The sequence below is a fragment of the Cryptomeria japonica genome, chromosome 7 (genome assembly GCF_030272615.1).
Source record: "Cryptomeria japonica chromosome 7, Sugi_1.0, whole genome shotgun sequence".
Lineage (NCBI taxonomy): Eukaryota > Viridiplantae > Streptophyta > Pinopsida > Cupressales > Cupressaceae > Cryptomeria > Cryptomeria japonica.
Window position 1 is genome coordinate 425,727,218 of NC_081411.1, and position 15,972 is coordinate 425,743,189.

General features: G+C 39.4%; 1 protein-coding gene across 1 annotated transcript in view; it reads left to right on the plus strand.

The window, feature by feature from the left end:
* The window catches only part of LOC131043416 (adenylyltransferase and sulfurtransferase MOCS3), a 169,843-nt gene that overhangs the window by 139,948 nt on the left and 13,923 nt on the right, over window positions 1–15,972 (plus strand). Inside the window, exon 10 of the mRNA XM_057976611.2 lies at window positions 5,462–5,581. Coding sequence (XP_057832594.2) covers window positions 5,462–5,581 — 120 coding nt within the window. The remainder of the gene's footprint in view (window positions 1–5,461; window positions 5,582–15,972) is intronic.

A 15,972-nucleotide genomic window follows, 5' to 3' on the forward strand; every position in this document is an offset into this window, starting at 1 on the left:
TGCTTCTGCCATATTTGCAATCCTAGAGAGTAAAGAGAAGGTTTGTCCATATGTTAGTGCTAACCTTTCCACAAATGTGGCTACCTCTTTACTTGTGCTTTCCATCCATGCCTTGGTCTCTTTGGCTATCATTGCTTCTTCCTCAAAATTCTGTGAATTCAAGAGTGGAGGAGCTTCTAGATTCGCTTGATCAAGCGGTTTAGTCAAATGCTGAATATAATCCCTTAGGTGCTCAACTTCTCTCTTCCTTGTCCACTCTTGCCTTCATGCCTTCATGGAAGCAACTGAATTATCCAAGTCTTCAGCTTCCTGCTTCTTGGTAGTTGGTCCTAAACTGATTGTAGTGACTTGATATTCATGGGGACCAATATCTCCCTTTGCCTTGTCTACTTTTGGCAAGGCAATATGCATTGTCCTGCAGTCGGCTTCATCTCTCTGGATGGTGGAAAGTGTTATGGCTAGCTTCTTTGTGGCAACTTGTTCTAATCTGGCCAAGAAATCTGCCATATCATCCTCTTCTTGAACTTCTATTTCTTGTGTTTTTACTTTCAATCTTTCTTTCAACCAATCTAGAACAGTGGGCTCAATATCTTCTACTTCCTGATTGCCTTTTTCACACGTGATATCTCGAAGGGCAGAAATCATTCCTTGAAATTCACCTTCCTCAACATCCATTTCATTGTCTAATTCCAATACTTCTGTGCTAGTAGGAGATGGAGGCTGTTCATCTTCTTGATGGATTGACTCTACGTTTTCTTCATGAACTCAGGAAGGAATTTCCATCTCTACTAATGACTTATCAATAGCCAATATATCATTTATGTTTGCTGATGCGGCAAAACGAGATGGTTCTAGCCTTTGTTTCTTCTAAGTAGGTCCTTCATTCACAACTCCCTTCCCTTTCTTTTTAGCACTCTTAATTGGTTTGGCACTTTGAGTTGCTTCCTCATTTGAAGAATATCCTTCTGCTTCACCCATCAGGTCATAAGTCAAGATTAAATTTTTCCGTCTTAAACTATGACACTGCTGATCAACCCACCACTTGGAATATTTCCTAACTGGCCGCATCAAGGTGGTCAAGTCTGCATGCTCTAGTTCTGACCATTTGATAGGAAAAAGAGGTGCATGCTCATCAAAGCCAGGCTGAGTATATTCTGCATTACCTTCCAATTGATTCGGTACAAGAAAAGGTTCAGTCGTTCTGATCAAGCTTACTGGTAGTCTAGAACATAGTCTTTTCTTGATGTCAATTTCATTTGCAGTATTTGCCCAAAAATCCTCTATGTCCACTCTATGTCTGAATCTTTCTCCATTCACTGATCCAATATTGGTAAGAGGATCATGATTAGCTCAGGATCGATAGAATGTAAAGGGATACCACTGCATTTATAGCCTAGCACTTTCAGTTGCTGCTGTCGGACAAGACTCCTCCATACTTCCAATAAAGAATGGAAAGGTAATTGCTACCTTTTGCCTTATTCTTTTGAAGCTTTGATATATTTCAAGTTGTCTGAGAACTTCAAGTAGGACCATCCTGTTGGTTGGATAGATCAGAAGTCGATAAGGACGACCGTCAAAACCTTGAACTCTTATGTATGTAAATTTCGGAAATCGGATAAACCAGGATCCATACTTGTTGATTAAACTTTTGGCTTCAGGAGATAACCTTTGGTGAGTTCCTCCTTGTAATGTCCTTGTGAGGTACATCAGGAATGCATCATTCACTCGCTTCAAGTGGCTCTTCTCCTTAAGCTGTAGCTGAGGATAAAAGTCATAAGACTTGAATTCATTTTCTCCATTGCCAACTACGCCTTTGCAAATCAGTCCAAAATATCTAAAATTTTTGGCCAATGAGTAGATAATGTAGGAGCTCATGTAGAATGACTATGTCTTCTCCAAATTTATCAATTTTTCATGAAGATTGTTGCTGATTATGCGGGACCAATTGAACATTTTGGCTCCTGAGGTAATTTCATCTATGAAGTAGTACATCCATGTCTCAAATGGCGCACCCTGAGGGCTGCCCATTGCCCTATTCAGCAGTAGGATGATATCACCATATTCTTCTTTGAAGTATGGACGCAACAGATACTTTGGCACTTTTCCCTGGAGTCTTTTCTTTTCCAACCATGACTTGTTAATATTTGTCGCACAGAGTTTAGACTGGTTATCATAGATCCTCTGCATATCTTCTTTGGTCTTGTAGGAGGTTTTATTGTAGTTTGGAATTCCAACTGTCTCTTGAATGGCTAACTCTGAAAGATTAGCTAAAACCCTTCCATCAGGCGCAATGATCTCTCTTGATTGTGCATTGTAATGAATAGCACATTTGACTATTAGCTCAACACACTCCTTAGCCAGGGGAAATCCAGCTACCTGGATGATGCCATTTCTCATCATCCGGAAAGCAATGGGCGTCGAGAGGTGTCTATCATGCCCGCACATTCTCTTTCTAAATTCTTCCATATCTACATGTCCAAGATCAGTGTCTGTGACATTCTTCCATTTAGATTTGATCTTTGATTTTGGTTGCACTCCCTTACTGGCGAACTTCATTGGTACTTTTCTGAAAGGTGTTTCTTTGGTGGTCATCAACTTGCAAAACACATGAAAATTCAATATTATTTCGAAGGTTTTAATTCTGATTTTTTGATCCTTTTTCTTGGAATTTTCACTTTCAGCTTGTTAAAAGGTTAAATTTCTGCGAAAAGGCAGACTAGAAGTCAAGAATTTGATAAAATTTGAGAGAAATAAGACAAGATAATAGAAGAATTCAGTCAAATTCAGATTTTGGATAATTGAAATTGCTCTTTGTGACTGAAATTCACCTTTAATTCTGAAAATTCTGTATTAAAATAAAAATAAAAATCACTTTGCTCTTGTGTTTCAACACTTAGAAAATTTTACTCCTTCAAAATTCCTCTTCAAAAATCAATTTTCACAAAAATCTAAGAGAAAAAACTTCTTCTCAATTGCTCTCCAAATTTTCAACCTAAATAATGAGTTTGAAAGTGATTGGTTGAAAATATATAGTCTAGGGATTTTAAACTTAGAAGCTTCTTCTTTGTGTTTTTTTGTTTTTATTTTTATTTTTATTATTTTTTTGTGTTTTAATGTTTTAAATCTTTCCAAAATGGAGTTTTATTTCTCTCAAAATTCCATCCTTAGCAAAGAATCTTCTAGAACTTTCTTTCAATTTCTAAAATTCTTGAATTTTGAAAATATTTCAAGTGTTGAAATTGTTTTCCTTTTGAAACTAATTCTGAGTGTTGGAAAATATTAAAAATATTCATGTGTCAAAATATTATTTTCCACCCTGTTCGTTGATTGACCCTCGATTTCATGTGCAAATTTTTGTCAAAATTATTTTTCCTCTAGCCAATTTTCTCTCTTTGTCATGGCAAGTTGATCGTCATGTTTGATCTTCAAATCTTGGGCGAATTTTCATGTCTGGCTCAGGCATCTTCACATATTCCATTTATGCCTAGGCAAGTTTGGAATGTCCAAGTCTTGCCAACTTGTGTTTGATCGAATTTCCAAAGTGTTTGGACAATTTATTTTGGCCAAAATTTTATTTTCTTTTGGACGTGTCTTCATTGTCAATGTCTTGCTAGAGAGGGCGGACTTTGATCATCTCTTGCCAACCTTTCTCCTTGTCTAGGTCGGACTTGGAAGGTGTCTAGCCAAGGGCGGACTTGGAGGTTTGATTGGAACATGCTTACCTTGGTGCAATTTTCACCTTGCCATCCTCAACTCTTCCTAGACGGACTCTATCTTCCTTGAGCCATCTTTCAACTTGCTTTTAATCCTTTTTCCATGCCTAACGGACTTTGAAGGTCATTCGACAACCTTCTTGGGCGAACTTTGATGTTGCTTGGACTTTTAATCCTTCCTTCCTTGAGCAGACTTGGAACTTACTTTGCCATCTACCCCTTTCCAACCTTTGGCGGACTTTAAGACTTCTTTGCCACCTTCCATCCAACATCCTCGTCCTTCAGACCTTCTAAGCACTCTGACAACGTTCAAACATGATTCAGAGCATGATTTCTCTATTTGGCTCGGGATGATTTCAGAACTCTAACTCAAAACTCTCAAAGAAAATAGATTTATGAAACTGCATAGCTAGGACAAAACCCTAAAAGGCAAAAACAGGGGGTTCCCATCTACGATGGGGCGATGTGTGAAATAGGTCACAACAAGTCCCCAAACCACACTGCTGATCTACGGGATCCTAATAGTAGGCCAACCTCCGCTCAAGTCTAAGATGCCTAAGGAAGGGACATTACATCCTACTCCATTTCCGTCAGTCACGTCCCTCCTTAAATATGCTTGTCTTGTTGCTGAAGAGTTGTGTCTCCTTAGACAGTCACCTTCTTTTCAAGGGTGGTGTCTACATAAATTTTCCTTTTGCTCCTTAACTAATATTAAGCATATTTGATCATTGGATTTGATTGCTAGACTAAGCTTAATATCCAAGTCTCTTCCTCCTTTTTTTCCATCTCAAGGGAAGTTCTCCTCTCTCCCTTTTATATCTCATGTTTGAGGGAGTTGCAACTTTTCATTTCATGCCTTTTGACCATTCATTAAACTTAACTAAAATTAAATTATATTAAATTTTATTTTTGTTCTTCTATATTTTAATTTATTATTATTATTATTAATTATTAATAAATCCTATTTCAACAAGGGAACATTACAAAAAGAGTGCAACTCTTCATTATATCTGCCCTTTGAAAGGGACACAACCTTTCACAATCAGATCTGCACTTCTTATTTAAGTCAGTTCTGCACTTCTTATTTAAGTCAGTTCTCCACTTCTGATTCCCCAAAATTATCCCCTCTCAAATGAGGCTCTCTTCTCCCTTCTATACCTCATATTTGGGAGAGTCAAGGCTTATCATTTCATGCCTTTTGTCCATTAATTAACTTAATTAAATTTTTAACTATATTATATTTCCATTTTAATTTAATTTTTATTGTTTTAAGTTTTAATTTTATTATTAATAATTACCATTAAATTCTATTTCAAAGTGGGGACATTACAGTCATGCTCCATTATTGTGCATGCTGCTATATAGATGGTTTCTATGCTTAGTTGTGTATCTAACAGACATTGTAGTTGGCTGTCAGCTATCCAGACATATATGTATTCATTCAAATGACAATGGATCTATGATTATTGAATCTCATTATTAAGACAAAGGTCTCACTGTTTGATCTATTTATACAAATTATAGGATTCTGACCGAGTAGGACGTGCACCCACCTTAATGTTATGATATGTTATGTCATGTTATGATTTGAATGCTAATATTTCAAGCTTTGCTTCCTCGTAATGCTAATATGTCATGTTCTTATTTCTTTTGATGTATTTGGTACTTAAAACATTCAAGTATTTGTCCTTGATTTTACATTCTTGTAACTGTAACATTTTCTGATATTGAGATATTTATAAATGTAGGTCAAGCTCAGGGGGAGATCTCCAAAATGTACTGTATGTGGTGATAACCCAGAGATATCTTTTGAAAACTTCCAAAATTTTGATTATGAAAAGTTTACTCAATCACCGATGTCAGACAAGGTATTTTTTATGTTTCCCTCTACATGTTTGTTTCTTCTTTGGGGTTTTGTCTTTCTACGCATCCTTTCATTTTGAGTTCCAAAAAAATCAAATTTTCACATGTTCATTTTCTTTCTACAAACTTAACTAGGTATCATGGTGCAATCCTATTATATTTTTTTGGTATCTCAAAAGAAAAGTGATATTCATAATAAAAAATGGCAAGAGGAAGAACCTAATGGAACTTACCTTTTGTTAGCCCAGAAAATATAAATCAGGCTATGATGAAAGGTTGTAGAGGAGGGGTAAACAACTAGCAGTCAAGAAACAATCACAAATTTTTGGTATCATCACACTAACATCCTTTCCTTAATAACCAATGAGATTGATACCTCAACAAATTGACAACACAAGGGCCAAGGTTTTATGCTTTAACTTCCAACAACAAATTTAAGAGAGGTCATACATGTGTTGAAAGTTAATTATTCTATATTCAGGTAGTACCAGATATGAAAGAGGAGTAGGCCTCAGAGCCAGATATAGAAGAGGATCCATTTTTAGACCAACCTGCATTTCTTGTCATGTTCTTTCAGGTGTCACTACAACATAAAAATTCAAGGTAAGAGGATTCTTGAAGAAAAAAAGAGTTACAAATTGATTGATTCTAGTAGTACCCATAATTTCATTGACCACAAATTAGCAAAATGCATCTCAACTACTTCATTTACCTTGCACCAAAGTTCCAAGTTATGATAGGAGGTGGTGTTAAAGTCAGTTGTTAAGGTAAGTACTACAACTTTATGTTATAAATGGGTGATTATAGGTTGGAGAGCATTATGTTAGCCATTCCCATGGGCGGTGTAAATATATTGTCTGGAGTACACTGCATACTATGCTGGTGAACATTGAGATGAATTATCAGGAGCTCTTCCTAAGGTTCAGTCTGAGGGCTGATGGTATAACTTTGGGGATTGTGGGCAAAAAGCATGCAAGTGGTTAGTTCTCATCAAATGACGAAGTTGTGAAAAAGGGCTCTTCAAGATTTGTTGCACATGTATATTCATTAGAGTTTTGACAATGTCAGGTAGAACCAGTAACAGAACTGAAGCTTATAATTGAGAAATATTAGGTGGCCTTTGGGAGAATGCCTAAGAGTCTTCTCCCAAAGCAATATTGTGATCACACTATACAACTTATTCTGAAGAGCCAATCCCTCAACATTGGAGAGTTTTCCACCCACATATACAGAAGAGTGAAATCAAAAGAGATGGTAAACAATATGCTAGAAGCAGATATTATTTGTCACTATCATCGATGCCAATCCATTACTATCCAATTTGAATGCTCACTGATTGAATTCACTGCACTTTCCTTAATCTTTGACTACAAACCCTCTAAAGGAAAACTTCCCCATAGAGTTGTAAACCCTACTTGAGATTAAATGTGCTATGACATTAACAGAAAGGAAAATATACTTAAAATCATCAAATATAAAATTTATTTTAAGATCAGTCTTATCCAAAAAGTATGATTGTTCTATCAGCATAGCACTGATCTGTATGCATGGTAAACGCCACATTTATTTTGATGTCCCAAAGCAAGTGCCTAGTGGAATTAAACCTAGGACCTAGGCATACCAATGGAGTTCTTTAGATTTTATTGTCTCAAGGATAATCTTCAAGCCCCATTCAATCAAGTACAAATATTGAGAATCTGAAGCTAAATTTCTCTGGCACATCCTGTTGACGGGTGTTTTGTGACCATACCAACACAGAATAAAGTTTTCCAATGGTCACTTTATCCTCTCTTGATCAAAATCAGATGTATGCTAAGATTGCAGGAAGATCATACATTGACTCCAAGGTTCCAACTGCGTACTAGTGACTTTATGTGGATATAGACTCGTTTGGTGATGTTGCTGGTAATCCAAGGGGACTTACGCACACTTGAAGAAGACTTAGACAAATTTATAGCTTTCAAGGAGATTCTTGTGAATGATTTGGCAATGAAATAACTCTTTTTTTGGGACTTTTCAATTAGATGATGCGGAAAATAAAATGGGAAAGGGTTTAAGGAAGCTACTCTAATTTAAGAACTCAATAGATAGCAATGATTCGGATGAGATCAACCACACTTCACTTCACCACTAGCAGACAACTACATAAAGCGGGTGCAATCTTTAGAGGTTGTGTTTGCGAGATTTTTTAACCATTGATGAACACCATCAAAGAGCAATGTTCATCCAACAATTTAGATTAAGCACACATATAAAAGCTCAGTCCAACCTTGCCTGTATATAGAAATCATCTATTAACAAAAGGTATGAGCAAGTGATCTTCACCTTAAAACATTGCAATCAACTTCATTCATCTAAATGCTTGAAATAAATCTAAACTGAGGAAAGTGAAACCATGCAAGCTACAAAATAACACAAGTGTATACAATCAGAGAACAATATATCACTGTTTATTACTTCAACAGCTTATTGCAACAATTTCAAACAATCTCTCCTCTTTTACAAATGAAGGGGCGACCCCCTTTTATAGGCCTCCAAGAGGAAAATGGACGACCGAGATTAAAAACCAATCAATGACTAAGATCAAACATGCAAAACCCTAATTAGGGTTTGACCAAAAATTCCAAGCATGACGCCAAGTAGTGGGAATAATCATTAATTGAAGAATCACGCCACTACCTATTAATTGCTCTTTGCTCCCAAAAATGGCGTCCATAATGCAATAAATGCACCATGTAGACGACGATTAAGTTGTCACTAAATAAAACATGGTTTGTTATGTTAATATGGCATGTAATGGATAATTAGTTCTTGTAGTTGGTAGCTTTGGCAGTTGGCACCTCCGCCAACCGATCGAGTGGTATATAGTCTGGCAATGTATTTGGGAATGGGAGTTATGATTGAACAAATAATTTCTAATATGGTTGTACTATCCATTACTAAGCAATAAAGTCATATCATTCTGCCTATGTTACTATGATGTTCTTTATGTTCTGTGCATACTTGAATTCTCTGATTATTTCGTAGAGTTAAAGCATATTCACCGTAGGGGGTAAACATTTTGGCGCCGTTGCCAATATGAATTCCGGAGATCAATATGGCGGTAGGCGGTAAACACTAATGGGTTGACCATTCGAGCAGCAGTTAATAGTTACTGAAAGTGATACACATGAAGAGGTCACGCAAGTGGAAGTACGGGAAGATCAATTGACGGAGGATTTGGTGGATCTATGGGAGGTTTCGGTCACCTAGTACATGCAAAGGGAAGCTTGGGAGAGAGTGGTCCCTGAAGGCATGGTATGTGGCGAACGCACAATCAATCCTATCGTATTTGATCTTCTTGGGAGCCTTCCGAGGCTTTTGGCACGAAATCTCATTGAACAACAAAACTGAAGGGAAGAAACCAATCTCAAACATCGCCGGTAGCAGGTACTGTAGAGGTACGAAGAACGGAACTGAAGGGAAGAGGAAGAGAGGGATACGAGCAAATGTTGTACCCCTGGCAAAATTGCCGGCAACAAATACTGTAGAGGTACGAAGAATGGAACCGTAGGGAAGAGGAAGAGAGGGATACGAGCAAACGTCGTACCCCTGGCAATTAATGCCCCCGTGGCCAAATAAGGACCAACGACGTACTAGTACCACTCGAGAGGTAGGGGAAGGATCAGTATGGAGATCCTTACGTATTAGAGAACAAAGTGAATGAAGATGGTGACTAAGGGAGAGTGCTAAAGGCTTGGCAAGTCCAAAAAGGCAGAGTAAGAGTTGGAGTGTGAGTCGAAGTCGTAGTCAGGAGAGGCCGAAACCGTGTACGTGGAACCAGTTGGTAGAGATTGCGAGGGACCTACCCTTCCAGACGTAGCGAAGGAGGATTTCGCCAATCAAACCACACACTCAGCATCGAGTGAAGAGTATGGAACTGAGTCTCAGAATAGCTCGTTGGAACACTCTGAACGAGACAAAGAGGTAGTACGGGACCTTGAGGGTGAGGTTGCTGAAATATTTTAAACCAACCTATATAGAATTGGGAATCTATCTCTGGAGGATCCATCAAAAATAGGAGGGTCAAAGTCAAAGAGTCCAGGAAGGAGAGAATACAGAAAGGAGGGTGACCAAGGTGTAGAAGACGTAGAAGGTGGACGCATAGAGAGCTCGCGTGTGGCCCAGGGTGCAACACCGGAACATGTAGAGCAAAATGGTCCAATCTAGTCAAACACACACAGTACCTTCCAGGCGAGAACAATGGCGCACAATTAGAACACCCTGGAGAAACAAAAGCTTCCAAGATTCATGGGGGACGGGTCGGAGGATCTTGTACGGCATTGCAAAACATGTATAACCATTTGGGAGGCAAATTAATCTGAAGAAGGCCTTCGAGGAGGAATTCAAACTCCTAAGGGATGACAACGAGATTGTGGCTGAAATTTACAATACCAAGCAGGGCAAAAGTGAAAGTGTTTGGGCTTACAACCGTAGGTTGAAATAATTACTGAACAAGATGGAAAACCAGCTAGCTAATGGCTTGAAGAAACAATGGTTCGTGGAAGGGCTTGTATCGTCTCTCAGAAGGAAGATGAAGGTGGTCCCTCCATCATATCATATGATGAGGCTTATAACAGAGCAATGGACATTGAAAGCGAAAAAAAAACATCAAAAGGAAAGAGGAGGGTGAGTGATGATGATAGTATGGATGGAAGTAGCGATGGAAAGTCCAAAACTGTACATGCCCTTCGTAGGGACATGATGTGGATGATGGAGTTGAAGGTCGACAAGGAGAGTGGCAAAGAGGGTAAAGAACTTTGGTGCACTGATTTCAAAGCGGAAGGTCATACTAAGGGAACATGCCCAAGAAAGTCTTTTTGTGACATCTGTTAGGTGCTGGGGCATTCCATTAAGGAATGCTTGTACAATCCAAAAACGCGGAGCACACAAGTGCTCTTCGCCCAAGGGGAGCAAGCTACTCCGCCAACCACACCACCTAAACCTCCAACAAACTCCGATGCTTCACCAGGAGGATACCGCAATAATCAGCGAGGGAACAATTGGTCTAATAACAACATGCCGAGAAGTAAGATCCAATATGATGCGAAAGGGCAACCCATGATCCAATGCCGCAAATGCAATGAGTGTGGCCACTTCACTCGTGATTGTCAGAGTGGGAACAATAACGAAAGTTTGCTATGCAAGTGGTGCGGTCCTGGGAACCATGAGGACACTGACTACCAAAGCAAAAAGGGGTAAATATGTTGGACGTCAAGGAGCCAGACGAGGAGGTATTGGCAATTACAAGATTGCAGAGGAAAAAGGCAGTGTACCCCGATCCTTGTATGGAGAAGGAAAGACTTCGTGAAGCAAAGGCTGATATGGAATGAGCGATGGCGGAAGAATGAAGAGCCTCACATAATGCCGCTAGTACCCCACTTTGGTCAAAGTCCAAAAAACTATAATTAAATAGATGTTGCAGGCCACCATACCAATATGAGTATCTGACCTTCTACAGACGATGCCAAAATTGAAAATGGCCCTCACAAATGTAGTCGGTAATAATATCATTAGCCAGGAATGTAGCCAGCTGGCAACAAAATCACCTGGCACGTCCACCATGGACCCCATGTCGGCAGCAGAAACACCTGGGATGGAAACTAACAAACACCATTGTCGACGGCGGCTCTGGGGTGAACGTATTGCGGGAGGAGACATGGAGGGGTTTGGGCAAACCAACTCTCTGGCCACCAACATTCCACCTTGTTGGTGCAAACCAGCACGATATCATGAACATATTGTAGGGGTTGAAAACAGATCCAAACAAGGTAGGGGTTAATAGGTTATCATGAACATGGAAGGTCCGGTGGACGTGATGGGAGTGATTCTTTCTAGGACATGTCGGCTATTATCAGAGATTTATTAAAAGTTTTGCACAAGTTTCTTGTCCTCTGGCCAGACTGACAAGGAAGGGCGAACCATTTGTGTGGGGAACAGAGCAGGAAGAGGCATTCAAAGAACTAAAATCCAAACTGGTGAGTGTACCAATCTTGGCATATCCAAACTAGGACAAAGAGTTAAACGTTCACGTGGAAGCCTCCAACTATGCTATCGGTGCCAACTTGGCGTAGGTAGGCATATAAGGACTGGGTCATCCCATCTTCTTTGCTAGCCGCCTGCTCTCCAAGGCCAAACGAAACTACTGCACAACGAAGAGGGAGGCACTTGGAATGGTGTAGTCTGTACAAAATTATCACCATTACTCGTTGGTGACACCGTTCACCTTCTATGTGAACCACCAAGCCTTAATGTACTTAGTCAATAAGCCAATAATTTAGGGCCGAGTGAGTCGATGGTTGTTGTTACTCTAGGAGTTTACCGTCAAGATCATAGTATGGGTAGGGAAGAGCCATGTAATTGTCGATTAGTTGTCAAGGATCATGTCCGGAGAAACTCCGAAAGGGGTGAATGAAGACTTTCCAAATGCCCACTTGTTCCAGGTAGTAGCGTTACCTCCTAGTACGAGAATATTGGTGAGTACTTGTCCACCTCAACATTTCCAAAGCATATGCCTCCAGGAGAACAACAAAAGTTGGCACTGAAGAGCAAGACATTCCGGCTGATCAATGGCCTATTGTTTAAAATGGGACTCGACCAAATCCTTCGGAGATGTGTGATGCAAGAGGAAATTTTGGGTGTACTAAAAGAAGCGCATGATGGGCTTGTCGGAGGCCACATGGGACCGGACGCCACCGCACGGAAGGTACTATTGGCAGGACTATGGTGGTCGATCCTGCACATCGATGCGCGTGAATGGGTAGTTGGGTGCGATACATGCCAACGGATGGGGAAACCACATAAACGAGATTTTATGCATCCATTTCCCTCTCAGCCGTAGGAATTGTTCGAGAGATGGGGGTTGGATTTTGTGGGACCCCTGAAAGTGAGCAACATGCACAAATGTCGATACATTGTTGTAGCCATGGAGTACTTGACGAAGTGGGCGGAAGCTAGAGCCCTCCCAGGCAATATTGCCATTAATACGACAAGGTTCCTGTACGAGCAAATTGTAACCAGGTTCGGAATCCCCATCCAGATCACAAGTGATCGGGGACTTCATTTTGTTAACCAAGTCATTAGGACAATGACAGTGGAGCTCAAAATTTTCCATAATCTGTCAAGTTCATACTACCCTCGGACAAATGGTCAAGCGGAAGCAATGAATAAAGTGTTGGTATCAATTATCTACAAGTCTTGTGGAGTGGAGCAAGAGGATTGGGAGGAACGTCTTTTGACGGTACTAGAGGCATACTGTATGACATACAAGGTAACGACGGGTCACACGCTGTTTCAACTCATGTACGGCCAAGAGACTGTGGTGCCCGCGGAATACACTGTACCAAGCTTGCGAATTGCAGTAGACAATAGACTTGGGGATGAGGAGAGCCTAAATGCACGTCTTTTGAACCTCACACGGTTGGATGAACAACGCATGATGGCACAATGGGCGATGGAAGTATTGGCATGACAAACACCTTCGGCAGATGAACTTCCATCCCGGCTAATTAGTTTTGAAGTATAATGGTTGCAAGGAACTTCGACCCGAGAAGTCAAAGTTCGTTGGTTGGGACCCTATAAAATCAGGGAGGTTGGGAAGAACGAAGTAGTAAAACTTTCTACCTTAGATGACAACCCTATATGTGGCCTTGTAAATGGCTCTAAATTGAAGATTTACCAAGAACGCGATAAGCCAATAATAGCAATCAACATGTTGGGTTATGCAATTAAGGAAGACTGGACCATCGGTAGGGGCAAGGAAATAGAAGAAGATTCGGTGGTCATTGCAGAACCTTACAGATCCAATGAGGATTGGGCCAAACTAGTTACCTTCATAGAAGAAAGATTGGTGTCGAAGTAGGTCGAAGGCATTGCAGTGCCTCGAATCCATAAACACCTTACTAATGCATACTTTGGTGACCAAGCTGTGTGGATAAGGCTTGGCAGACATTGGAGGAAGAAGACTTTGTATGAAGGACCTCATGAGGGATACATCGCCTACGACATTGATGAGGAAGTTGAGGCATGAAGAAAGGAGGAATTGGCTGGAAAGGAGGAAGAGCCATTTGACCCAGAGGAAGAAATAGAATTAGAAGAGTATGGTGTAACTCTCGGACCATGCTTGAAGATGGTATTGAAAGCAGAGGATTATTTCATGGCAGCAATATATCCTGGTGAGCGGGAGGTGGGTCCCAACTCGCTTTATCGAGTAATCCCCAATCTTGCCACGTCAAGTTGACGGCGAAAAGGTAACTTGTTACCAACAGTACAATGGAAGGTACATAGATGAAGGATACAAGGGTGTGGGACTAGTGCCCCTATTAGACAAAATTTTTGATCTAGAATATGTAGGCACTTGTTGCCCAGAGGAATGTTACATAAGGGCACCGTACATGTGCACATAGTTACATGACTTTGAGATTAGAATGCGACTCGAGGGAGACCCAGCAGGGGTAAAATAGAGAATGGAAGGTACTAAGAACAAGAATGATGATTCTGGGAGGCTTAGTAAAAGACAAAATAAGGAAGTAGTTGGCAATCCGGTAAAGGTAAGAAGGGGAGCGAAATGACTTACATGCAAGATTAAGCTGCAGAGACTGTAGAAAACAACTAAGGCCAGTGCAGAGGAAGTAGTATACCCTGGAACATGGAAAAGCAACAAAAAACAAACCCAGAGGGAATCAAAAGCAGGCAAGTACAAACAAATGTTGAAGGTATGGGTAATTAAAGTCAACATTTTCGCCTAGAAAAATTATGGAAAAAATATTTGCAAAGGAGAATATTAGATCTTGAAAAAGGCAAGTGATAAAAATAAAAAAGGGAAGGGTCAAAAGTCATTAAAAAATTAAAAGAAATGGGAGAACTATTAAAGTTAAGAAAAAAAAGCGACTAAGGCAAGAAAGGGGATATTTTAGAAAAAATTAATAAAGTATGTTATAGCAACCCTAAGCCTGAAGGTGGAAAAAGTTTATAAAATATCCTTGCTATCTAGTCGAAATCAATTAAGCAGCCAATCAAGCAAGGAAGAGAAGCACGAGGATGTAGGAATTGTTGAGAGCACCGACAGGAAGCCGTACAAGGCCATACGACCACCACTGGCAAGAACGCCACCGTACGGAATTGTAAGTGTAGACGTCTAAAAATGGTCAATGCTTGCGGAATCATACTTTAACATTTGTGCATTGCCTTATTTTAGGTTTTTGCGTCACATTAACATTTCTTCTATGTTACGTACGTGGTCTTTATCATTTGCGAGCATCGAGTCCTTCTGCATTCTTCATTTGCCTCGCTTTCGAATTTGGTCTTGTTGATAACAATCTTCAGTCATGATTTTGGTCGATCTTATTCTGTCGCATCAATGTGCGTGCTCATTTGTCATCATTTTGGAGATCATCAATCCTAATTAGGGTTTTGTCCTCTTTTCAATCTTGTCATCTTGCGATCGATTTGTCATCGATCGTGGTCATTTTCAATCTTGTCGTTTTGCAATCTATTTTGTCATCGATCCTTGTCATCTTGTCAATTTTATCATTTTGCGATCGATTTGTCATCGATCGTTGTCCTTCTCAATCATGTCAATTTGGATCAATTTGTCATTGTTCCTCGTCAATTGGCGCATTTATCAATCAAATTGTTTGTCAACATTGGTCCTTTGTTAATCAGAATCATGATCAAATTGATCTTACATCAAGACCTAATTGTCGTCCTTGCATTTCTAATTCATCTTCTAGGGTTTTATGATTTATTCATTTAACCTTGTTTGTCATTTTCCCTCTAGGTTAAATAATTTATTTATTTATCCTAAGTCTTCTTGTCACAATTAAATGTTTATTTAATTGGCTAACTAATTCCTTCTCTCTTTGTGAATTAATTAATAAATGAAAAATTATTAATTAATTTACCAATTTACTAATTTCTCCTAATTCCTAATTTTCTAATTTTCATCAATTTTCTAATTTCCTAATTTCTAATTCATCTAATTTCCTAATTTCTAATTCTCCTAATTTCATGGGAATGACATAGCAAATTTGTCATATTTTGTCATAATTTGTCAATCAATCAATTTTGACATAGCAATTTGTCATAATTATCAATCAATCAAGCTTGCATAGAAAGTGTCAATTTGTCATAATTTGTCATATTTGTCATTCTTGATTTGAAATTTCCTTTCAAATCTCTTCATGCTAATTTGATCTTTTCTCCAATTTGTCTATAAATTGGATGAATTTCTTCAATCAAGGTCCCTGATCCCTGGTCGAATCAATCACGCTTCTAGTATTCTTGTGCTACCATCTTGTCTACTTGCTTTCACATCATGCTTACGCACTAGTAGGTGAGATCCACAAACAAAAGCAAT